Here is a 25,147-nt window from a genome sequence, read left to right as displayed (position 1 = left end):
TTAGATCCCTGTTAGGTAATCATTCCTGCAGTTGAGTTGGGTGATTCTACCAACTTACCACCTAGAAGGCACACATGTGATCAAATTACTTCTATAGTAAAGAGGAACATGAAAGAATGCAAGATAATGTTTTCTAATGAGATGGGAAACCTGTGTTACCACTGGTTTGTTTTATGATGCATGAAGAAAGCAATTTATGAGAGAACTTGAAAGAATTGTTTGACTATAGTGATAAAAACTGTAGCCCATATAAAGTGTCAGCATAATCTCTGACAGTGCAACTTCCAGACTGATCAGTAAACCACATGACAACTCAAAGGGCCTCCTTCACCTTCATTACTATCATAATTTAGTGTGCTGTGCTTTTGGTGTGGTATCTATCTGGCCCAGTCCATTCTGGTGGAGGCCTGCTTTTTCTTTCCCTTATGTGACTTGCTAGGCTTTCTGCCCATCTAATCCAGCATTAGATGGAAAGCTTTCCTGAGGCCTAGTCTTCCTTGTATCAGGGTAGTGTGAAATCTTTTTTTCTTCCTTTATCCCTTGTGGATCTTGAGCATCGAAGAATGTCACTGGGAAAGATGTCTTCTGTCTGCTGCTGCAGTAATGGTGCTGCATGAGTGTTAAGGCCAGCCCCAGCATACCACAACATCTGGAGAAATGTCTTTGATGATTCCTACATGATTCCTGACTGAAACATGGAAAGGACGATGAACCTGCATAGCATCTGTTTCTTCTCACTTAAGGGGACCATGTCAATTAGGCTTTGCCAGGCCTGTTATTGCTCTGCAATGTGATCAGATGTCTACCAGACAAGCTGTTTATATGTGTCTAGAAAGGACTTTTTAAAAGGCGGAGTGTTTTTTTAAAATTCTGTTGAGGAAGGACTGTTCTTAGCTGTAAAAGCAGCTGCCAGAAATAGGAAACCCATCCCAATCTGTCCCTTATAGAAAAGGTCATCAAATTTCCTATGAGATGAAGGGAGGAGGGAGAAATTGTGATTGTTATTATTGTTTTAATTAAAAAGGTGCTCTCCCTCTCAGTTCTCATCCCTCCTACTACATAATCATCTGATTATTTTTATCCCCCATGTAAGCACTTCCCAAATGGCTGGTGATAGCATTTAGTGATATATAATGCAGACTAAGAATATTCTGTATTTTGTCCTGTTGTTTTTTTAAAAAAAACAATTCCTCCTCCCCACCCACCCCCCGCCTAGAGTTCAGCCGGGTAGGGCAGGCTGAGCCCAGATTATACTGCGTCTCTCCCCCCACCCCTCGTCGTTCAGACCCCCATTCGCTCCGCTGCTTAACGCAGCTTCCCTAATGCAGCCTCACGTGGACCTCGAAACGAAACAATGAGGACCTCCTGAACATTCCCCGGCGCTCCCCCCCCCCCCGCCCTTCCCCAGCTCGGCGGGCCACGTCTCTAGCTGGGGATTCGCTACCTGCGGAGGGAGCTGGCTGCTGCTGGTCTGCTCTGGCCACAGCACCGCTGGAGCCTGTGTGCACTTTTATCTCCTCGGTTTTGTGCAGTTCTCAAGGCCGGGGGTGGGGACTGGGAGGGAATCTCTACCTTTTCAAAGCAAGGGGAGGAAGGAAAGGAATGGTGGGATGCGAGCGGAGCTGAGCCGAGCGTATCATGTGCTTTTAGCAGAGGCAGTTGCAGCAGCAAGTCATTAAGTCAGACTGCACCATTTTCTTCTCACCCTGTAAGGAGGTGATGCTGGAAGCTGCAAGGAGCTGTCCACCCCCACCCACCCCTTTTCAACAGCTGTGCAGAGGTAGCTCCGTCTTGGCTCTCGCTCCAGAAGAGACAGCCCATCTCAAGGAATTCCAGTAGACCTTTATGTCCCCTAATTTGGTGAGATTTGTTTGGTAGAGCGGATTTTTCCACCCTCCACCTGCCCTAGCAGCACTGAAGTGTTTCCTGCTCTCAGGCTTTTTCTACACAGAGCTATTTGTGCATGTGCCTACATGTGTGGTTGTATGTAAGAGACTCTCGATTTGCAGTCTGCCAGTCTTGTGCTTGAATTATGCATCCTGCAGAGGCTGGAGCAAAGCTGTGACTCTGTTGGAGTCTGTGTTGGAGAAGGAAGAAGAGGACTGCCCTGTGGAATTTCTGGCCGGCAGCCAGGCCCCCTGGAGATAAATCACCTAGGTATCTCTGTGGTAGGAACTGATCCTTTGGAGCAGGTGTCCCCCTCTCCAAAATGGCTCACGCTGCTGCTTCCATTAAAAAAGTTCGGGAGGCTGAAGTTGATGAAAGGGAGAAGGAAAAGGAGAAAGAGAAGGAAAAGAAAAGGCAGAGGAGAATCTCTAGAGAAAATCGGAAACGCAAGGTAGGAGCAATCATATCCCCATCATCATTTCCCATCTTGGTATAGAACATGTATTCAGATGTCCTCTGCAGCTCTGTCCATCTTTTCTCTTTCCATAATTTCCATTTGCATCATTCTTGTTACAAGGAGAGGAAATAAATGGTCCCTAGCCACATGAATGGAAGGTTATGAAGATGATCAGTGGCACTAATACTGCCTTTCTTTATCGTCAGAGGACATAGGCTCTGTTTTGATCATTCAGGAGACAGGTGTTTTATGCCTCCAGCTGTTTTAAAGCTGTTTACTGGTAGAGAGAATACCAATTCTGCTGTACCTTGAACAAGATAGGTTTCAAGATTTGAAGCACTATATTCCTTTTCCCTTGCTGTGAAATCATTAGCATGGAATTTTTATATTAGCATGCAGCTTTATATCAAATCCAAATGTTGTAAATCATTATTTCTACTGCTTGCAGTGCTGATACTGAGGTAGGATACTTTACTGCAGTATTATGTGTGTTTCATCATATTCCTAAATCCCAGTTCTGGAATTTCTTTGTATTTCACCCTGTACTCTGCAGGTGTCTGGTTTGTTTATTTGTTTTTAATTTTGAGCTGGCAATAAAATTTTGCAGTCTTTCTCTCTCTCTCCTCCAATACTGACTACTGTTCTCTAATAATTCTCTCTGATTTCAAAACATTTAAAGAATATTGCTAAGTAACTAGTGTCAGTGCATTTCAGAACCTTCAAAACCCTCCTCCCCTCAAAGAAATACTGGCCGAGTGCTCATTTGCTAATGAAACTATAATTTCAGTGGAAGGAGGTTTTGTATAAGAACAGAAGAACACAATGACAAAAGTCATGTGAATGACTTCTCCCTTCGGGTTACATATTGACAATGAAAGGAAATATCTTTAATGAGTAGCTTGTAGTCATATTCTTTAGAGGTGACATGGTCATTCATGGATATAAAAAAAAGTGTGGTGCCATTTGTGAAGGTCATACACAAGTGTTTTACTGCATGTACTCCAATTTGGAACCTGCTGCCAAACGTTTTCCAAAAATGTTGTCATAGAGTGTAGCTTTCACAATGAATGGTGTATATATTTGCACGTATTTTTCCCTATATTTGGTACAAACTCATGTATGGAAAACATCACTCATGAAGCAACTGCTGGCATATCTGGAAATGTTTATTGCTTTATCTTCTATTCCTCTACAAATTGTCTTCTGTAACATGCTTCTTTTCTAACATGCACATCCTTCCATATGCTCTGTGCATGAGTGTAAATAGCAACATGGGCCTAGTTATGCTACATTTTAATTTACAGATATGCTTAGCAAACTGCCAAAAGCTATTGCTTAGTATGTCTCTGAAATTAAGCTGATGTATAACTCCCACTCCTTAAACTACTGGATACCTGTGGGATACTCTGATGTGATTTGTTTGACTTCTCGAAAACTTTATTTGCTGTGTTATGTTGCATTGGAATTCTGTTTATCAGAACATGAATGCCATTTTTAATACAGACAGTGCTTGGATGCCTCTAATACGAATGCTGCAGGCAGATTGAGATTACCACCCTAATCCCCTAACTGGGACACAACAGCATAAACTAGATCTTTGATTATATATTCTATTATTTTATTCTCTGGTACCCATCATGTATTTTACCATGGTGGATGATGTATAAATCTTGTTGCTCACCCACGTGACCAAGAGAAGGGTCATATGCACTGGTTTGGGAGGCCTCTCTCAGTGTGTATACATCTGTTTTTAGCAGAGATGCCAGAGCTCTTTAATTAAAGTTGCATATAATTAAACCAGTTCCTTCGGGCAACTCACTTAACAGAAACTGCTGCATGGCCTTGATTAGAGTCAGACAGACTTAGAGCCATCCACATGTTACTAATATGCTGGCACTAGAGGGTGGAGGGATCAGGATGTTCTTATCTAAGAAGCTGTAGTAGGTCAGTGCTCAGAATATACAGGGGAAATTACTATGTTTCTGTTTGCCTGGTTCCACTTAATATTCAGCCACCTGCCTTGCTGTGTCTGCCTTTTACTGCAGCTGCACCTTCACTGTTACATAAATAACAGTGTCTGTTGCACAGCAGACTTGCTTTCCTAAAGGATGGGTGTGGTCTATGCTTTTTATGGATTTATTTCTTGTGGAAGTCCATCATAAATGCATAACTTGTGTGCATGATAAAGCATGCACTAATGGAATGCTGTATGTTCGAATGTGATGATCTTTTCTGAAATATATTGAAGGCCCTTCCTTCAGTACTGCACAATTTCATGGCAAACCAAAGTCAACCCCATAAAGTTGTTAAGGCAAGAGGCATTCAGAAGTGGTTTGCCATTGCCTACCTCCACACCATGACCCTGGCACTCCTTGGAGGCCTCCCATCCAAATACTAAACAGGGGTGTCCCTGCTTAGCTTCCAAGATCTGACAAAATCATGCTAGCCTCTTGGGGGACAAAATGCACACAATTTTGCCATGTCTTGTAAGTCTCCAAACAGAAAAGGCTCTCCTGATTTCCCAGAGAATCACCATGTTGAATGTATAAATGAGGTCATAATCCCTTGAGTACTATGATTCCAGTTTCTTAGAGCAGGAATGGAGAAAGGGGGTGTTTAGGAAAGAAGAATCTAGTAATGGAATGAATCTATGAGGAAAGATATGTGTAGAAATCAAGCTGGGGGATTTGTTATGGTGTGTAAGAGCTGGGTATTGTAGCATCACCTAGATTTTTAGGATGTGATGGGGCAAGGAACATCTGGTAAATTTAGGACAGGGTGCTGTCCCATACATTTTGAGAAATATTGGCCTGTCTGTAGAAATGCACTAAGAGGGGTTTTTTTTTTTGTGGTAAAACATTAAACCCTTTGCAGTGGTTGGCATAAAGTTGGTTTCTTATGATTACATATTGATTTGAAATAATCAGGTTAGTTATTGACTACAAACTTCCTGTATATTTGTTGTACCATTTTATCATGCTAGGAAAATTTTAAAGTACAAGAAGAATGCAGTTTATATATTTATAAAAACATAATCAGCAAATTCTCATATATTGTCACAATATTTTGTAACAATAAAGTGGTTTACTTACCATATGATTCTACTGCACCCAAGTCTCTCTTTTTCAGGATCAATGCATTTTCAATACATTGCTACAAGCCTTTTTTTGTTTGTAAGAAAATGGTCTGTTTTCTGATGGAAATGGAATAGTTTTCTTTGTGAACTTAGTTATCACCCCATAACCATTTTTGGTGGCCCCCATAATATATCTGCTATCCCTTGTTTTCTGTATACATTTTTCTGTTGTTGTATACCTCTGCTATAAATAGATGGTAGTCAAATAATACCAGCCTAGGTTTCTTGGAAGTCAGTGCCTGTGACTCACATTTGCAGTTAAATACTTTCTGTTGTGAAATAATTGTATACAAGTTTTTTTGGGGAAAATATACATGCACATTCATCAGCACTTCTTATATTTAATTTTATTCTATTTCAAACCAGAATTTTAAAAGTAGTATGATGTAATGATTAGTCTTGCTATTTGTCCACTGAGAGTGAACAATCACCTACCCCCACCTTCAATTTTTTACTGTTTATGTTTTGAGGTGAGGGAGAAAAAGGGATAGGGGAGAACATCACCTTGAAGTAACATAATATTTTTCAAACCTCTACCCAGATGTGACATCATACCCTTTGTGATGCCTTAGGAATTTCTAAAGAGATTGAGGAAATTCCTATAGCATTATGAAGGATGAAACATCATCCTTTCAACTATATCCTTTCAACTATAAAAGATACCCCTGCATTGTATTTATTTTGATTTGTAAGAAAAAAAAATCAACCATTTTCCTAAATATTAGCTATAATTCTTAGTTCTTTTCAGATAAGAATATCCTGTGAAATTGTGTTATAATAATGATATGGTATCTTAGTTTCTTCCCCCACCAAGTGTGCCTTTAATTATTGTGCTGTTCTGATGCCTTAAAAACTGTCAGTCTCAACAAGAGACTTAATTTTAAAGGATTCAAATAATAATTCCTCCCCCCCCCCCTTTCCACTGCAACCCACTGGTCTCCATGAAATACTGCTCCTGGGGGATAGGCGATCCTGGGGAAAGAGATGACGCAGGGTCTGCAGGTGGAAGGGGAAGTCTTTAAAAATTGCCAAGCCTGGCCTAAATACAGCCCTACATTTTAAAAAGCAAAACACACTTTGAACAACAATCATAATACAAAACTAAGAATTCAAATTAGTTGACTTCTGTCATTAGTTGACTTCTGCCACCTCCCAAAAAACTCCCCCACCTCTATGTGATGTGCTGTCAAAAAGCTGTGAGGTAGAATTGCACCACTTAGTATTTGGGACTTCTTGGATGTGTGTAAATGCCTGCATGAAAATGTCAGCTGTGATCATGCTGTCCGCCACTGAGGATACAGCTTTCCATGAGCCATTGTTGCCTTTTGAGAGGGACATTTTACATTTAGTTGAAAGAGTGGGTACATATTCCTTACAGAAACAGCATGGGATTGTTCTGTAGTGAACAGACTACCAAATAGTCTGATGTAGGGTTGCCAAGTCCAATTCAAGAAATATCTGGGGACTTTGGGGATGGAGCCAGGAGACTTTGGGGGTGGAGCCAGGAGACATTGGGGGCAGAGCCAGGAGCAAGGGTGTGACAAGCATAATTGAACTCCAAGGGAGTTCTGGCCATCGCATTGAAAGAGTCAGCACACCTTTTTAGATGCCTTCCTTCCATAGGAAATAATGAAGGATAGGGGCACCTTCTTTGGGGGCTCATAGAATTGGACCCCCTGGTCCAATCGTTTTGAAACTTGGGGGGTATTTTGAGAAGAGGCACTAGATGCTATGCTGAAAATTTGGTGCCTCTACCTCAAAACACAGCCCCCCTAGATCCCTTGATATCTGCGGATCAATTCCCCATTATTCCCTAAAACTGCCGGAGATCTAGAGCTGTGGGGGCTGTGGGGGGGTGGGGCTTCCCCTGCCGGCTAATTGGCTGGGGGGCGGGGGGAAACTTGTAAAACCAGGAGAACCCCCGCTGGAACCTGGGGATTGGGAAGCCTAGTCTGATGACCATCCCAAAAGTTTACTTAAATGAAAGGTTTGGAGAAAGTATCAGTGCTGTTTATATAATATAGCATTTATTTTTGTATCAGTGCCTTCATGCAGCAGATATGGATAACAGATTTCAGTTTACCATAATTTCCCTGCTGTGGAAACAAATTCTTGGGGGGAAATCCATATTAAAACCAAGAATCTCACTTATATGTTGCTCATAACAACTAATTTCTTGATCCAGGCCAGCATTTTAGACTGTATCGGGTAAATCACATGCAAATCCATTCCAGAATTTATAGTTATAAGAATAAAAGGAAGTTCTAGAAGCAATTGTTGATTGTTGCTGTAACTTTTACAGATGATCGACCCCTTTATTAAAACTCTCCATCTATTTAATCCTATGCTACATCCTGAGATTTGTGTCTTCTGGACACAACAACTTCCAGAGCATCTAAAATGTCTGCTGCTAAACATTTAATCTCATGATAAACATGTTTATGACCCACATCTTTTTTTAAAATCTGCTTTTCAGTGCCAATGGCTTAGTTTGTTTAATGCTCTTACCATGGCCTTTTTTTGTTTTATTACTTCGTCTCTTTAGGAAGATACTCAAAGTTGGCAGATGGGAGCTTAGATAGGAGCATTAGCACTTATCATCTCCGGCAGCATAATTGCAATGCTATAGATATTGGAAGACATAAACATTTTTTAAAATTGATGACTTGCTGTTGAAAAGCCTCTTTGCTTGTGGAATGGGTGGTCCATTTCCACCAGTTCTTCTTTTCTTCTGTAGCCCCTCCTCCCTATGGTTTCCTAGTTTCTTATTCAACTCAGGAAGTTTCTCTAGACCCCAAGAGCAGGTTTTTGAATGGCACATGGGGCTGCAGCTGGAATGGGAAGATGGGAAAGTTGTGCTCTGTTGGAATAACCCTGCTTGTAGTTCGTTGGAGCCTAGTCTTCATAGTTCTGCTTCTTGTAGAGTCAAATTTGTGAACACAGTTTTTGTACAGCAGATTGCAAATGTTTTGCAATAACTGAATGCACTTGTTCAGATGGGTAGCCATGTTGGTTGGGGATGTGATATCACAGAGTCCACCCTTCAAAAGTTGCCGTTTCCTCCAGGGGCTTTGATCACCATACTCTGGAGATCAGCTGTAATTCCAGGAGAACTCCAAGCCCCACCTTGAGGTTGATAACCTTATTTCTGGGATCACCATCAGGCAAGCATTTCCTTTTCTCACCTTCACATCACAAACACCTCAAATCTCATATGAAAACAGTCCTGCGGCTTGTCCAGCCCCATGGGCGTACAGGGTGGCCACCAGCCTCTCAAATTTTGTCATCTTCTCCTCAGCAGCCCTAAATGGATCTGTTGTCTGCCACCATTTGTTTTCTCTGCAACAAATGTCTAATGTATGTTACAAATGGGGTTCTGTATTCACTTTTATAAGTGGGTTCTTTCCTCAGAAGTCTTGTTTTTTTCCAAAGTGATTGTGAGTATGTAGGTTACTGCTGTTTTCCTTTATATAAATTTTTAATACAAGCATTTGCTTTCATGATTTATTGTTAATATTACTTCCATAGCCTGTGGTGGCTGTGGGGGAGAGAAGAGAGAGAATGTAGCTCTGAGGCAGTATCATGCTGGGCTGAAAGATTTATTTTAAGAACATAAGAAGAGCCCTGCTGACTCAGACCAGTGGTCCATCTAGTCCAGCATCCTGTCTTACACAGTGGCCAACTAGTTCCTTTGGAGGTCCAACAACGGGGCATAGAGGCCAAGGCCTTCCCCAATGTTGCCTTCTGGCTCTGTAATTCAGAGGCATAGTGCCTGTGAGTGTGGAAGTTCCCATCAGTCATCATGGCTAATAGCCATTGATAGACTTGTCCTCCATGAATCATTCTAATCCCCTTTAAAGCTGTTTATTCCTATGGCTATCACTACATCCTCTTGCAGTAGAGGATTCCACATTTTAATCACTCTCTGTTTATTCTTACTGAACTACTGTGCCTCAGTACATGTGCAGGTATATGTGCCCTTTTCTCCGAAACATCCAGACCTGAACACTAGCCTCTTCTTGTCTCTTTTACAACACCAGCCACCTACAGTCAGGCAAATGGGTGAAATGAACTTAAAAGTATTGGTAACAGCATCCTTCTAAACGTATGTTGTTGCTTTTTAAACACAGTCTTCTGTCTTCAAAGCATGTACAAGTAAAGTTGGTATTTTGAGCCTTTGATAGGATGCTTATTTGGCTCAATAAACCAAGATTTCTTCCTAAAGCTAACCCCCAAATCCTGTCTAAAAGCCAAATAAAACCCTGGCTAAACTAATTATCTTATTCAAAATATCAAATCCCTGACTGAGGATTTCTTTTCTCCCTTTTTAAAACAAGACTTGCTCTCCCATCTAGTGGAGTTCCATAGGCTCTGATGGGCTGACAAATTCTTGGATTTGCATGAAGCCAAAGTCAAAAGGATTGGATCAGAGCCCTGGGTGAGAGGTGGTACTTTTGGGGATGATTGCTGCATAGCCCTATCAATATACCTGGTGGTGGTTTACAAAGTAACAGAAGCAAAACAGAGATCTCAGGCTAGAGGAACTTACAATGTACATTTAAATAGTTTGGAGGAGACAACAAATGGAAAAAGGTGAGTTTGGGGATGCTAGTAAATGTGCCCATGCCAATGGACAAACAAATTAGAATGTGGCTGGTGTAGGACTTCTTTCATCTCCTTCTTATTCATAGGTGGTTCTTGCTTCTTGACTCAGCACTGGCTTCACTGATCTATTCCTCTGTAACTCTACTCTGGATTGTAGTAGTGTGCTGTACATGGGACTACCAATGCAGTTAGCCCAGAAGCCTCAGCTGTTACAAAATGCAGTGTCCTGACTGTGTCTGGGACCAGCTACAGTGTTCACATTATGCCTGTATTTTATGTTAATAATTATTTATCAGTGTGCTTTCTGATGAGTTATATTTGTGCTAACTGGCTATGCAATAGTTCAGATTGTTTTGTGTTTGAAGGTTCTGTGTGATGTCTCTATGAAAACAGCTATGCTGGCTATCTAGTTAATTTTGGCCTCAGCTCAAGACTTTCAAGGACTATTTCTCCGTATATAAGTTCACACACCAGTGCTGTTCAGTTTATCAGCTCCTCCTAGTGGTATCTTCATTGCTGATTGGACTCTCCTCCAAGAAGGCTCAAGAGCATTTTCTGTCATTTCTCCCACCCTCTGGAAGGGCTCCCACAGGCAACTCAGGAAGTATGACTTTTCACCAGTATTTTGAAGAACATGTAAAATGCTTTTATTTCAAAAGGCCTTTTGCTGAGGGCTAATGTTTTTGTATAAAGGCTGTGCCTGTTAGATGAGGTTATGCTTACTGTGCAAACATAATTATATATATATTTAATTTTAAGGTGCTGTGGATTTTATATAAAGGGATGAAATTAGTGTTTAAAAATAAACATATAAGTACAGGAAAATGCAGGTCTAGATGTTCTATCTTTGTTTCAACTGGGAAGAGTATTGCTCTAGAATTTCTCAACCTTCATAATTCAATAACTTGTGGTGTGGAAAAGGGGAATAAAGAAAAGTATGCAAAAATAAGAAATACCAAATGGGAAATGTAGACTTCACTGAAAATCATAAGAAGGATCAAAAGATTTCATGTAAATCTCTGAAGCTAGGGTCATACTTAACTGTCAATCATAAAGCGCTAAAAGTGTAATGAAATACTTGATTCCTGCAGGGTGCCCAAGAAGAATGCTTTGACTGAGCAACACCCTATATGTGTTGTTTAGGTGTATAATAAATCAAAGTGGCTTTTATCTTCCAGAATGAGAAGCTTGCAGAACAGGAAAAGTGTATACAATTAGAGCTTTGTATGACTATAAACAGAATGAAAGTGGGTCTTTTGGTGAAGCTGGGTGGCACTAGGTTTAGAATAGTCAAAAGAAAATTTTAATGCTCTGTTATTTCATGGAGTTCTATACAATGAAATGTGGTAGCAGCCACTACTTTAGGTGGCTGGTGCAGGGAGGGGAAGATTAGCCAAAGTTGGACTGTATATGTGTGTTTCCCATAGTAATAAAGAGACTCTTCATGTACATAAGTAGTGTATTTTGAAATACCAGATCCTGGGATCAGGAAATGGGCAACACTCTCATACTCTGTTTATGAGCTTTGAAAATTAATTTGATCTGCCACTATTGGAAACAAAATGGTAGACTAGATGGGTCTTTGGCCTGATGCAGCAATGTAAATCTTATGACCTTAGATTTTTAGAGACAGTAGTTCAGAAGTCCATTGCTGAACATTTGGTTTGTTGTTTGATAACTTAGCAGAAATTGTGTTTTTACATGCTGGTCAATAGTTACAGGGAATCCTGAAACTCCTTACTGAGACAGTAAGCTTGTTACTGTGTGGTTACAAGCTTTTGACAGTGAAGGCCTATCACTGTGGGATCCTTGGACATTTTTTTCCTAGTCCAGGAAACCCTTTTAACTAAAGTATACAATTTATGCTTTTTGCAAAAAAAAAAAATTTTGTTGGTGCTGAGCAGCTTTTAGCTCTTGAACATGACCAGGGCTGATGTGAGATAGTGTGGTTATTGCTAATGCACAAACACTCTATATCCTTGGAAAGCATGAAGACTTCCCCAGAAATGAGTAGAGAAGGGAAGTTTAATATGGAGATGATTCAGCAGGACTCTTGTGTCTCACATCTACCCCCACCTAGCTCTTATAGATATAATCAGAGACTTCCTGTAGGCAGAAGATTCTGGGGGATCCCACTTACCAATCCAAGGAGCTTTTTGTCTGTATGGAGATATATCAGAGGAAGAAGCATTTTGTATAACACCTCTCAAGTTGAAGAGAAGAATCCACCAATGAGGAGGTTAAGTCCTGTCTGTGGCAGCAGTCATATGGACAGTTTGTGCTGGTATTGTCATGGTGCCTTTGTGGGTGTAAAGAGCATGACCAGATAACAACATCTGCCTTCTGTGCCTCAGTCATCAGCACCAGAGTCTGACCCATCCTGGAAGCAGAGTTTATCAACACTGGGAAAGTCCAGTCTTTATGTATGCCAGCCCTTCCACTCTGCTTTTCCTGTTGTCTGAACCCCCTCATCATGCATGGATATTGGATGGGAAGTGCAAATATTCACTTCTGTTTCAGTTGTGTTTTTTTCCACCTGGTAGGGCTGTGCACATGTGCATGCACTGCCAATTTTTTTCCACCCCCCGCCCAAACACCACACTCCACGGTTGAGGCGCTGGTATTGTGGATGCTTCAGTGAGGGACTGGCATGTGGAGGAGCCGCTTCAGGGTTTGCTGTCTGGTCACCCCTTTCCGCAGCTATATAAACCACTGCAAATAGGGGCACTTCCAGATTGTGCTAAGCCTCCAGTGTGACCTCAGCCTATAAGAGCTAGGCCAGAGTAGATATGAAACATAAGAAGAGCCTGCTGAATCAGACTGAAGAGCTATTTAGTCAAAAATAAACATATTTTCCCTCTTAAGAACCAGCTAGATATCCTTCATATAGCCCCCTCCCCAAACTATTGTTCAGAAGCACACTATCTCTGTATGAGGCAGTTCTGTCATGACTAATACATGTTGATGGGCCTATCTTCCAACACCCCTTCTCCCTCAACTGGGGGGGGGGTGCGGTTGTCAAGCAGTACTACATCAGATCTGCTGTCTGAGAAGGTGGAGGAAACAGCTGGGGTCCTCCCTGATTGCTGCAGGTTTTTTTCCCCTTTAAAGCACTGCAGAGCTTTGGTCATCTTATGTTCTAAGTTGTTATTGTAGCTGATGAACATCTTATGATGTTCCAGGTTTAATAATGCAAATCTCCTCTTAATTATTTATTCTCTGGCTTGTTCCATGCTAAATTGTGTAATGACTTGTCACTGCTTGACATTTCTGAAGTTGGTGAATGCATAAGAGTCCTCATGATAATAAATGGCTGATTAATTCTGCAGGGAACTTCTTTTTACGCCAATACTTAATTCCATAAGGTTAGATTGTGTTTGCATTTTTGGTATTGATCCTGATGTTATTCAGTTATGTGTTGGGGCAGAGAATCAAGAATGATATTTGAGATTTCTGGATCAATTACCAGTTTAATACTGAAGTAAGCAGAGTAAAAATGAATAAAATTTTGCCTCTTGAGAGAAATTAATCCTAAACCTGATTTAATTAGGAATCAGATGAACCTACAAATTCCATGTTCCTTGACTGGTAAAGACACCGCTGAGTATCCTGAACAATGTTACTTGAGGATCTTACCTTATCTGTCTTGGGATCTGTTTTGTTTAATATCTTTATAAATGATTTGGTTGAAGGAATAGAGGGAATGCTTATCACATACACTATCAAATTTGCAGATGATACTAAATTGGGAGAGGCAGCAAATATAGTAGAAGACAGAATCAGAATACAGGGTTATCTTGACAGGATGGAAAACTGGGCTAAAACCAATAAAATGAATTTTAACAGGGATAAATGTAAAGTTCTGCACTTAGGTAGGAAAAATCCAATGCATCATTATAGGACGAGGGATACTTGTCTTGGCAGTAGTATGTGTGAAAAGGATCTAGGGGTCTCCTGTAGATTGTATACTGAAAATGTATGTAATGTGGTAGCTAAAAAGGCAAATGTGATTTTGGGTTGTATCAACAGAAGTATAGTGTCCAGATCATGTGAAGTGTCATGGGTACTGGGGACCCTGCAGAAGAAGCTGAGCCTGCAGAAGAAACTGTGCCCCTGCCACCTGCACCAGTGCCCCTGCCTCCTGCTGGAGAAGATCCAAGCCCCCCTGCCTCGCCCTCTCGGGTGGCTCGTGTGTGTGACTGCCTTCGTCAGGACCTCAGGGATCGGAGGAGGGCGGCACGCTCACGAGCAAGACGCTCCCTGAGCCCTGAGTTTTGAAAGGATTCTGGCCCTTCTAGGAGTGAGGATGCTTGAGTCTCAGCAGGATTCTGGCTGCCTCTCTGAGCCAGCAATTAGCCCAAATAGGCAACAGACAGCAGAGGGCTATATAGCTGTGGGCTTTGGGAGGAGGCTTTGTGGAAGCAACTAGTCACTTACCTGACGTGCTAGCATCCACTTCGGCTTTTGACGTTGGCTTCTGAACCTCTGACCTGCGATACCTGGACTGTGATTCGGTTTTGGCGCCTTGGACCCTCTTTGCTCACCAGCTACAGACCTTGGACTGCCCTTGGACTTTGCCTGACCCGGCCCCAGGCCGTGACATGAAGTGATGGTATCACTTTAATCTGCTTTGGTTAGACTTCACCTAGCGTATCGTGTTCAGTTTTGGGCACCACAATTTAAGAAGGATATAGATAAACTGGAATGTGTCCAGAGGAGGGCAACAGAGATGGTGAGGGATCTAAAGACCAATCCTATGTGAACTTAGGCAGTTCTGTGCTACTACTTAACTGGAGGTTATTTCAAGAGAGAAATGCCTGGCCTGCTAGATCTGATGGAGTTCTTTAAATAATTACCATCATTATCTCATACTATTCTGTTTCCTGTTAGTTATATTGATTTTTTTTCTACTTAAGCACCTGGTAGGGCTGTGCATATAAGCTCAGTTTTGTAAGTTAAACTGCTGTTTGTCTTTCCCAAGAATTGGAATGTTCCTGACAAATTCAGAGGGGCCTGAGCCTTACAGGTCAGTTTTCCATAGTATGATCACTTCCCTGTTTCTGATCGGGTGCCAAATGTTCTTTTGTTTATACAGTGGAAATAATAGGAAAGAGGTGTGTTTTTAACTTTTTAGCACTGGTTCACTGCACATGTCTTTTAAGATATTTGCAGCAGCCAGTTTTCCCTTGCATTTTCATTTTCAGCTGATTATGCTTTTGTGCTTCAAAAGCAGTTTCTCTAAACTCTGTAGCTACTGGGCTTCCTTTTCTGTTTTCCTTTCCCTCCTTTTATGTCAGCCAGGAGAGATGGGCACATGCAGGGCTTTTTTGGTAGAAAAAGCCCTGCAGGAACTCATTTGCAAATTAGGCCACACCCCCTGATATCACCATTGTTTCACACAGCAGGAACTTATTTGCAAATTAGGCCACACCCCCTGATGCCAAACCAGCCAGAACTGTGTTTCTGCTTAAAAAAAAAAAAGCTCTGACACATGATTTCTACTTCTTAATCCTACTAGGTTTCACCACTGCACTAGCCCATCCCCTGAGTGGATGGAGACTGGATCAGCCTCACACCTGGGCCGGTTCCATCCCTTGCCAGATATATGCCTTCCAAGATTTTGCAACCCTAGGCCCTAATTCATAATAGGGTGAGGCTTCCAAACTATGGACGTTCAGATTCTGAACTCTCACTATTCCATGTGGGTAGATCCAAGAGTGCAGCTGTGTTGGTCTGAAGCAGTTGAACAAAGCAGGAGTAAAGTTTCACCTTTAAGTCCAACCAAGTTTTATTGAGAACGTAAGCTTTCGTGTGCTCTCTAAGCACACTTCATCAGACGAGGGGATCACCACACGAAAGCTTACATTCTCAATCAAACTTGGTTGGTCTTAAAAGTCCAACTTTACTCCTGCTTTGTTCTCACTATTCCATATTTGTCCTCATCATTACCTTCTTTCATTCTACCTTCTTTCCTTCTCAGGCCCCAATGCCAGTCAAGTTCAAACTAGTCATGGCTTCTATGCTAATATAAGCCCACTACTTCACAGAGCTCCGTGTCCACAAAGGAGTTACTGCATTGGGGCAATTGTCTTGTATGTGAAAGAGTGTTGGCACAAAGCAGTACCACTCATGCATGTTTAGATTTTACATGACCATTGCCAGTTTAAAAACAACTTTTATACGTGCCCTGTTTCCAATAGAAGAGCTTATAAAGCAACATGATATTTTATTTATTGTCCTTCAGGAGCAATTCCCATCTAGGCATGCATTAGCAAGAATTGAGGTAAAATGACTTTCTATAGCTAACATACATAATCATAGGAAGAATGTGGCAATGTTCATCTTCTTGCTTTTGAAACTTTGAAGAAAAACCTCCTTGTTTTAACCCATATGAGGCACCATTAAAACAGGTAAAGAAATATAGTCTCCTGTTTTTGTTTTTTAAAAGTAGCTATAAAAATTTGGGATGGGTTCCTATCTCAAAAACCTGGTAACCCCTTCCAAAGGCTATTTTGTATCATATCTGCAGATGGGAGCAGCTTTGCTGTGCCTCTTTAGTATGCTGAAATATGATACTCTGTTGGTGGGCCAGAGAGTAAAGCCTTGGACTACAAGCTGATGGGGCTGAAGCAGGTGGTGCCCTGTAAATTGGAACTCTTGTACTTTATGCTTCTTGCCATTTTAGCAATCCACCCTCCAATCCTTTTCAAAAATTGTGTGCAACTAGTAGGCAGTCAAGCAGGATTTTTGGGACACTTCTCCTTAATAGGCCTGGGGAATAAGATCTTTTTCTCCCACCTTCTCTGTGTTGAAGGAAGAGTAATCTAGTTGGCCTGGTAATGAATCTGACAGATTGGACCCTAACCAGGCGTCATGCTTAGCAAGCACAGCATGAGCTATGGGTGAAAGTGCAAGTTTACCGGTAAACCCTTAGGCATCTATGTAGTGAGGGAAAGTTTACCTTAAGCCTCACTTGCCCAAGGGGAATTGACGAGGGGATTCTCTTAGGGCTGGCAGCTTTCTAAAATTGAGCAAATGGGCATGGCTGCTGGTCTCCTTTCTGCATGTTATTGGAGGTATAGGGAATGATGAATGAAGCATATCACTGTGGGGGTGCCCAGATGTTTGGATGACTTAAGAGAATCCAGTTTACTGAACCATAAGGTTGCCTGCCTTGATCATTGGGATGGATGTTCTTAATAAGACTTTGTTGCTACAGGTCAGCTTTTAAATAGAATTGATGCTAATTGAACTTGGCATTCAACATTTGTGTATTCAGTCAAGCATATAGGTGGCCAGTGGGATGTAGTTGTTACTGTGTCAGACTAGAAGCTGTGACACCCAAGTTCAATTCTCTACTCTACCATGGATGTTTGCTAGGGGACCTTGGGCTAACCTACCCTCACTCTCTTGGCCTAACCTACCTCACAAAGTTGTTGTAAGGATAAAATGGAGCAGAGGAGAACAGTGAAAGCTACTTCAGGGAGAAAGGCAGGGTATAACTGAAGTGGCTATGGTTAATTCCTTTTCAATGTTTTTCTCTCATTAAATTAGTATGGGCTTTGTGAATACTTCAGGAAAAGGAGCTGGCACATGTGGCAGAATTCAGACATGCCCCCCAGTCAGTTTTAGATTGATACAAGAATGTCGGTGTTTATATTTCATTAAGAACTATTGTAGTTATTACAAAAAGCATCAGATAAAAGCATAAGAATTAATTTCTGGAACGAATGTGATATTGAGAGTGTATGCATGTCTCAAGGAACCCCTTCCATATTTGCTCAATTGCAACGTGCTATTTATTAATATAAAATAAAACCGTTGTTAATGGAACTCATGAATAAAACCTTACTTTTGAATTAAGATATATGGACCAAAGTTAACCATAAATCACTGAATCCTTGTTTCATAAAATGCCAATTGTTTTAATAATCAGCAGTGTTAAGCAGAAATGAGGTAGAATTCAAGGGATCTGGTTCAACTTGTAGATGCTGTTAGTGCTTATTCCACTCAATATTGTAGACAATCATTTGTATAGCTGGGAATGACTCATGATTCCCTGCCCCTTTCCCCAGTTGCTAACACCCATAACCATAGAAAAGGATTATAGACAAGTGGTTCCCAAGTTGATAAGATAGTGAGATAATAAGGTAAGATAACAAGATAATAACAATGATAATGAGATAATAATAACGGCATAATAAGATCATTATGCATTCAGAACATTAGAATCTAAGCCTGATGATCCTTGTTTCTTAACTGGTACTTCTGAAGATGAATCATTGCATGTGTTGTACCTTTGAATGAACAAAAGTTCAAATGCAAGCCTCTTCCCACTTGGAAGTGTTATGTCTTTCTTTCGCTTTCTCCTGTGAGGCTGATAAAATGCCAATGTTCCTTCATGCTCACACTTGAGAGTTCTTTATGTAACTCTTGCTTCTGATGGACCATTTCTTTTGGAGCTCAGCTGGACCTGTGATCACCAACTAGATTTGTTCATGTATACATATAAAACAGAGATTATTGATGGGCCTTTTGGTTGTGATATAATTTCATTATGTGAATAATATATTCCTTGTCAAAATAAATACTACTTCCTGTAATGCTGCAGAATTGCTAGGCAATTATTAATTGAATAATTTCAATATTTTTATGTTGGGTGAAGAAACATATGGTAACTTTTGGATCAAAAATTCCCGCTTCCTCTAGTATTGGAAAGATTAATGTTCTGAACAATCTAGAGTATAGAAAGGGCATTTAGGAGATCGGTGTTTTTCAAAAGGAAGCATTTGGAATTAGTTGAATTTTTAGCGGGTAGCAAAGCTTTATGTTTTAGATTTTTAGGACATCTTACCATCATCTCCATTTACAGATCTTACTTTAAAATGCAGTGAACTAATTTATGACCCAATAACATATCATCATCATCATCTGGCATTGTGTATAGCATAGCCAGGAGATGCTAAGATTGTCTGGTTGCCAGAAGTTATTGTAGCATTATACACCACTAGGTAATGAGCCGCACTTGTTTTTTTTAAGGCAAGAGATGTTTCAGAGGTGGTTTGCCATTGCCTACTCAGGTATTCTTTGGAGGTCACCCTTCCAAACACTAGCCAAGGTTGATCCTGTTTAGCTTCCAAGCTCTGACAAGATAGGGCTAGCCAGGTCAGGGCCCAACTACCATAAATTACCAGAGAAAAGATCAAGCATTGCAAGAAAAGATGGAATAACAAAGGTGGTATGTATAGTGAATCGAACATGGCTCACATCCATTTGTATATATGGAGTTGAAGTTTAAGGCCCATACTCCAAACATTTCCCTGAAACTTGTGAAGTATAGCAATTAAGCTTTATGCTGAAAACTCAAAGAACACATGACTCTGCCTTACACTGGTCAGACCATTGGCCCATCATGGTTAGTATTATCTACTTAGATTGGAAGTTGATCTCCAGGATCACAAGTTGAGATTTTTCACATCACCTACTATCTGATCCATGTTTAAGAGGATGAGAGCAAATTGAAGCTTTGACTGTTTCCAACAACTAGCCCCTTCATTCAAGATATGCCAGGGCAAGGGTGTCAAACATGCAGTTTGAGGGCTAAATCAGGCCCCCTCAAGGCTCCTATCAGGCCCCCCGAGCAACTGGCTGTCATCTGCTTCTTTCTCCTTCTCTCTAGCTTCCTTCTGCATAACAGCTTGCTTTGCCAGGCTTGCTCAACTGTACAGGAGCTACAAAGCAAAACCTCTATTTTCTCCATTGGCTCCTTCCTTGGGGAAGAAGGTGGGGATGGAGAGTTGCTTTGCCAGGCTCTCTCAGTTGCACAGAAGAGCTACTGAGCCAATCCTCTCTTCCTTCTATCGGCTGAGGCTCCTCCCCCAGTCCCCTGGGGAAGGAAGGAAAGAGCCAGAGCTTCCTTTGCCCAGTTCCCTGGATCCCATGGGAGAAATACAAAGAAAGCACCTTTAAGACCAATGAGTGCTAACGTTTTAAGCATGTTTTAAGTTTTTTAAAAAAATATATTTGTGTTTGTTTGTGTTCTTTGTAAAATTTATCTCTCTGCTACCTAATCTTAAATAGGTACACACCTGGCCCGGCCTGACATCGCTCAGCCTACCTGACATGGTCTGGCCCAACAAGGTCTCATTTATGTCAGATCTGTCCCTCATAACAAATGAGTTTGACACCCCTGTGCTAGGGGAAATGTAAGAGTTAAGTCATTGTGTAGTTAGGTTGTATTGGTATGATCTTCAAGATTACTTATCCCTTTTGTGCTTCTTATGGTTAGGAAAGAATGGTAGTCTCACATGCTCAAAGAATAAGCAACGATATATACAAAATTTAGCCCTAATCATAAGTAACTTTATAATAATAGAAAGATTTGAAATCACATGTAAATGTTTAATATTTTAAGTACCCATTTTCAGTTTAAGTTTTATATCTCAAAACAGATAAAAGCTAGGCTATGATCACACTACAGGCTTGGCACAATCTGGCTGCACCTCTAATTACATTGTTTTATTTTGTAACAGGAAGTTTTGATCAGACATCCCACCCTGAACTGGCTTCACTGCATGCTCTCCCATGGTCAATCATTCAGATTGTTGTGACATCCTTTTTTAAAATCACTCATGCACATAAGCATGTATTCAGAGCTGCAGCTTCTTTTTGACAGCTCTATAGTCTCTCCGCCAAGTACTGCGGCCCCTTTCAGCCACCCTCACATTGCCTCTCTTCCATGGAATTGGGGGGGGGGGGTGTAAGCATCATGCAGATTTACATAAGAGTAGCTCCATTGACTTCAGTACCTTTACTGTCATACCAATCATGCTCTCAAACAGCAGCCCTTTTTCTGCTAACACAGTTTGCATGGCAGAAAGAGGGATAGGGAGTAGGGTTGGCAGACTCTCCAGGCTCCATGCCAATATGGGAGCCTAACTGGGGACTATTTCCACAGCTTTCCAACCCCAAGAAACAGGAGGAGTTGGGGGAGGAACAGTCTCTCAGAAACAAGTTCCCCATGGGCTCCTAATCCTGACAGAATGTTGGATGCAGAAATGCACAAATGATTATTCAAAACCTTCGCAAATATGCGAAGATCTGCATATGTGCACATTGCTACCTGATTTTTTTTTAAGTGGTAGAAGGGAAGGTGCACGCTTCCCAGCCACCTTGCAATCGCAACAGGGTATTTCAGACATCTAGGAATGCTGGATGAAGCTACCAATATCCGTAAAGACCGGACTTTCCCCAGTGCCTGATAACTCCACTTCAAATGTGGGTCAGAATGGGGTGCCAATGACTGGGGAATGGGAGGCAGATGTTACTGTCTGATCATGCACTTTAAATCCAGAAGGGAACAGCAACTACATTGGATCAAACTGCTTATCTGATTGCAGCCCTAGACAGTGTTTTTATTCTTAATTGCTGCACTGTGGTATCTTGTCCTGCTTCCCAAAACATTGCTTTGCTTTGTATTTTGAAATATGCCTACCTAGTGCAATCACTAAAAAGACTGAGGAGTAACTGGGTAACTGAGTTGTAGTTCTGCTCGTAACTCCCCCCTTTACAGTATAGCAGCGTTGATGATACAAGGCTGTTGTATAGACTGCTGACAATGAATGTGGAAAAAAATTGGATGCTTGTGATGCACTGTATAATAATGCAACATATTATTATTATTTGCTCAGCAGTAGAGCTATTTATACTTCTTGCTGTTGGATATATTTAGCAGTGTAGGATGTTAAGTGCCAAGGGAAAATAATAAAAAAAAATCCTCCCACATATTTGCCCTATTGTATAACTTTGGTTGATGTTTCTCCAACAGTGCAAGTTTATTTGCAATTAAAATCTACTTTGTAAAAGATAGTTGATAAAAGCAGAAACAGACGCTATTTTATTCTTTTTAAGAAGACTAAATCCTGTTACAGCATCTATGAATTCCATGACTTGGATGACAAACAATGCTTTGATGGATTTACAGTTGCTCTTCATCTCCAAAATCCTGAGAAATGTTCTGCACCTGCTGTATTGGAGTGTGTCCTTCTCAGCATTTTGATCCTTTGATTTGTCCTGTGTGTTGTACAAAATCAATATGAATAGATCGATATAAATCAAAGAAACAAAAGTGTGCATGAGTCAAAATCAAATAAATACAATAATGTGGAGTCTGTGAATTTATAATGGCATTCTGCATATAAAATTGCTTTCTGAATAACCTTAAAATTCCTTGCTAAAGAAGATCATGAATTGGCAAGCCCAATGGAAAACAAACATTTTAATGTAGCCAGCCTACTGGAATAATTTATATGATGAAGGAAGAACTCATGTGACATGATAAAGACTTAAAATATTTTTATACTAGCATAAGCTTCTCCAGCCTAGTTGCATCTGAGGAAGTGGGTTCCAGTCCATTCACAAAACTAGAATAAAAATTAAGGGGTCATAAGACACTTGCTTGTTTTCACTGAAATAGACTAATATGACTACCCATCTAGAGTTTGGTGCTTATTGTCTTGGCCAAAAGTAAGTATGCGCAATTCACTTTGTGTTCATCCAGTTTGCAGTACATTCTTTCTACTAGAAATAGCCAGAGAGGATGGGAGTGCTTGCTTGGTTGAGAAGAACTACATGTTTGTACAGGGAGATGGTGTCTTCTAGACCAGGCAAGACTTTAGTGAGTTCTGGAGTTAGAGAGGCCCTTGTGAGAATAATTTGCTAACAATCAACTCAAGATTGCTTTCTAATAATAATAATAATGTTTTTATTTATACCCCGCCCTCCCCGCCAAGGCAGGCTCAGGGCGGCTTACAAAGCATGATGTAATATCATGGTATAACAATAAACAGATAATAAAATCAATAAACAACGGCATGAATACAATATATAAATTAATATTAAAAATAAGCTAAAACAATACAATGGTGCTACAATCTCTGTTTGTCCAAGACAGCATAATATTAGTTCTGGTTCCATCTTAAAAGGCTAGTTGGAAGAGGGCAGTTTTGCAGGCCCTACGGAACTGATTAAGATCCTGTAGGGCCCGCACCTCCTCCTGATTTGGAATAGAGGCTATCCTAGTTGGCTGTAGAGAGAGCCTATGATCCAAGGTGCTCATGGTACAATCAACCAGTTAGCCAATGGTAGAATAAAGCAAGGTGGTTAGCAATTTTTTGGTCATTGCTCTTTTCTAGGGTTGTCAGTCCCCAGTTTGATAATTACCTGTGTTCCAACAATTTTACTCACGAGGAGTTTCCAAGAAAATCTTATCAAAATATACTATTTTAGAGCTTAATACTTGTTCTAATAATTTTACTTTATCAGTTTCCTCATACACTTTCACAAAGCGAAGAAGATATGCTTGAAGCACTTAAACCCAATTATTATACAATGTTGTGTTTTAATTACAAAAAATATTGTAAACATAAAGAGAACACTACAAAGTCCACCAAGCCAGAACGCCTATGTCAGAGTTCTTGTTTGCTACGTAGACCTCTTCTTTCATCTGTTAAGGTTGTTATACAAACTGTTCCCTCAGCAACAGTGTTGCAGTGCAGTAATTATGTCTGAAACAAAGTTCCAATATTCTCCAGAAAATACCAACAATGTTGCAGAATAGGCAAAACTCACAGACTGTACTGAAGTATATAAGATAACACGTATCCTAGGTAGTCACGTGTTTCGATATTCACTTCTTCTTGATCACAATACTTCAGATTTTTGGAACCAGGCAGCATAATGTCTCTAGAGAAATTTACTAAGTGCATGGATAGCTTTCTGAGCATTGGTTCCAAAAATCTGAAGTATTGTGATCAAGAAGTGAATATCGAAACACGTGACTAGCTAGGATACGTGTTATCTTATATTCTTCAGTACAGTCGGTGAATCCTGCCTACTCTGCAACATTGTTGGTATTTTCTGGAGAACATTGGAACTTCGTTTCAGATGTAATTATTGCACTGCAACACTGTTGCTAAGGGAACTGTTTGTATAACAACCTTAACAGATGAAAGAAGAGGTCTACGTAGCAAACAAGAACTCTGACATAGGCGTTCTGGCTTGGTGGACTTTGTGGTGTTCTCTTTATGTTTACAATATTTTTTGTACTTAAAACACAATGTTGTATAATAATTGGGTTTAAGTGCTTCAAGCATATTTTCTTCACTTTGTGAAAGTGTATGAGGCAATTGATAAAGTAAAATTATTAGAACAAGTATTAAGCTCTAAAATAGTATATTTTGATAAGAAGATTTTCTTGGAAACTCCTCGTGAGTAAAATTGTTGGAACACAGGTATCTCCTAATTACCAACCCTTTACTGTGTTCATCCTGTGTGGTTGATATAGTCCCCAGTTTGAGGCAGGGGATGCCCTGGTTTGGAGGTCCTCCACTCGCTTCAGGTTCATCAGAAAGCGGGACAGTGAGGGAAATGTCTGCTGGGCATTCCATTATTCCCTATGGAGATTGGTCTCCATAGGGTATAATGGAGAATCAAACAGTGGGTATCTGGGGCTCTGTGGGCTGCTTTTTGAGGTAGAGGCACCAAATTTTGAGCATAGCATCTGGTGCCTCTTCTCAACTCCCTCTCCAAGTTTCAAAAAGATTGTACTAGGGGCTCCAATTCTATGGGCCCCAAAAGAAGGTACCCCTATCCTCCATGATTTCCAGTGGAAGGAAGGCATTTAAAAGGAGTGTGGTTACTTTAACTGTAATGGTCAGAACGCCCTTTGGAGTGCATTCATGCTTGTCACAACCTTGCTTCTGGCTCCACCCGTGAAGTCTCCTGGCTCCACTCCCAAAGTCCCTAGATATTTCCTGAGACGGACCTGGTAGCCCTACCATTTTCACCTCTCTGAATAACTACATTCAGAAAGTGACCGGAATAGAGGCTATCCCAGATGTATCTGACTATCTTCCTTTGATTTGTTTTATAATTATACTTTAGAATGCTTTACAGAACAGAGTGCTATAACAAACAACTTCTGTGTTTGGTTCCTCAGCTGCCATCTGATAGGAGATATCTAAGAAACAGACCCAAATAACAAGTGTATTGCTAATTATCGG

The 25,147-nt window shown here is 40.7% G+C and overlaps 1 protein-coding gene across 19 annotated transcripts in view; it reads left to right on the top strand.

Moving 5' to 3' along the window:
* ANK2 (ankyrin 2) overlaps window positions 1-25,147 on the top strand; it is a 474,349-nt gene that overhangs the window by 243,117 nt on the left and 206,085 nt on the right. For 2 of the 19 annotated variants that reach the window (XM_060246897.1, XM_060246904.1), the window contains exon 1: window positions 2,054-2,338. The exons of 12 other annotated variants lie outside the window; for them this stretch is intronic. In XM_060246897.1, coding sequence (XP_060102880.1) covers window positions 2,210-2,338 — 129 coding nt within the window. In that variant the 5' untranslated portion in view covers window positions 2,054-2,209. Of the gene's footprint in view, window positions 1-2,027; window positions 2,339-25,147 lie in introns of those variants that run through there. 5 more of the 19 variants (XM_060246893.1, XM_060246899.1, XM_060246902.1 and 2 more) reach the window with 5 other exon arrangements.

The sequence above is a fragment of the Heteronotia binoei genome, chromosome 9, assembly GCF_032191835.1.
Source record: "Heteronotia binoei isolate CCM8104 ecotype False Entrance Well chromosome 9, APGP_CSIRO_Hbin_v1, whole genome shotgun sequence".
Taxonomy (NCBI): Eukaryota; Metazoa; Chordata; class Lepidosauria; order Squamata; family Gekkonidae; genus Heteronotia; species Heteronotia binoei.
The sequence above is the reverse complement of the archived record's forward strand: the minus strand, read 5'-3'. Positions and strand labels throughout refer to the sequence as shown.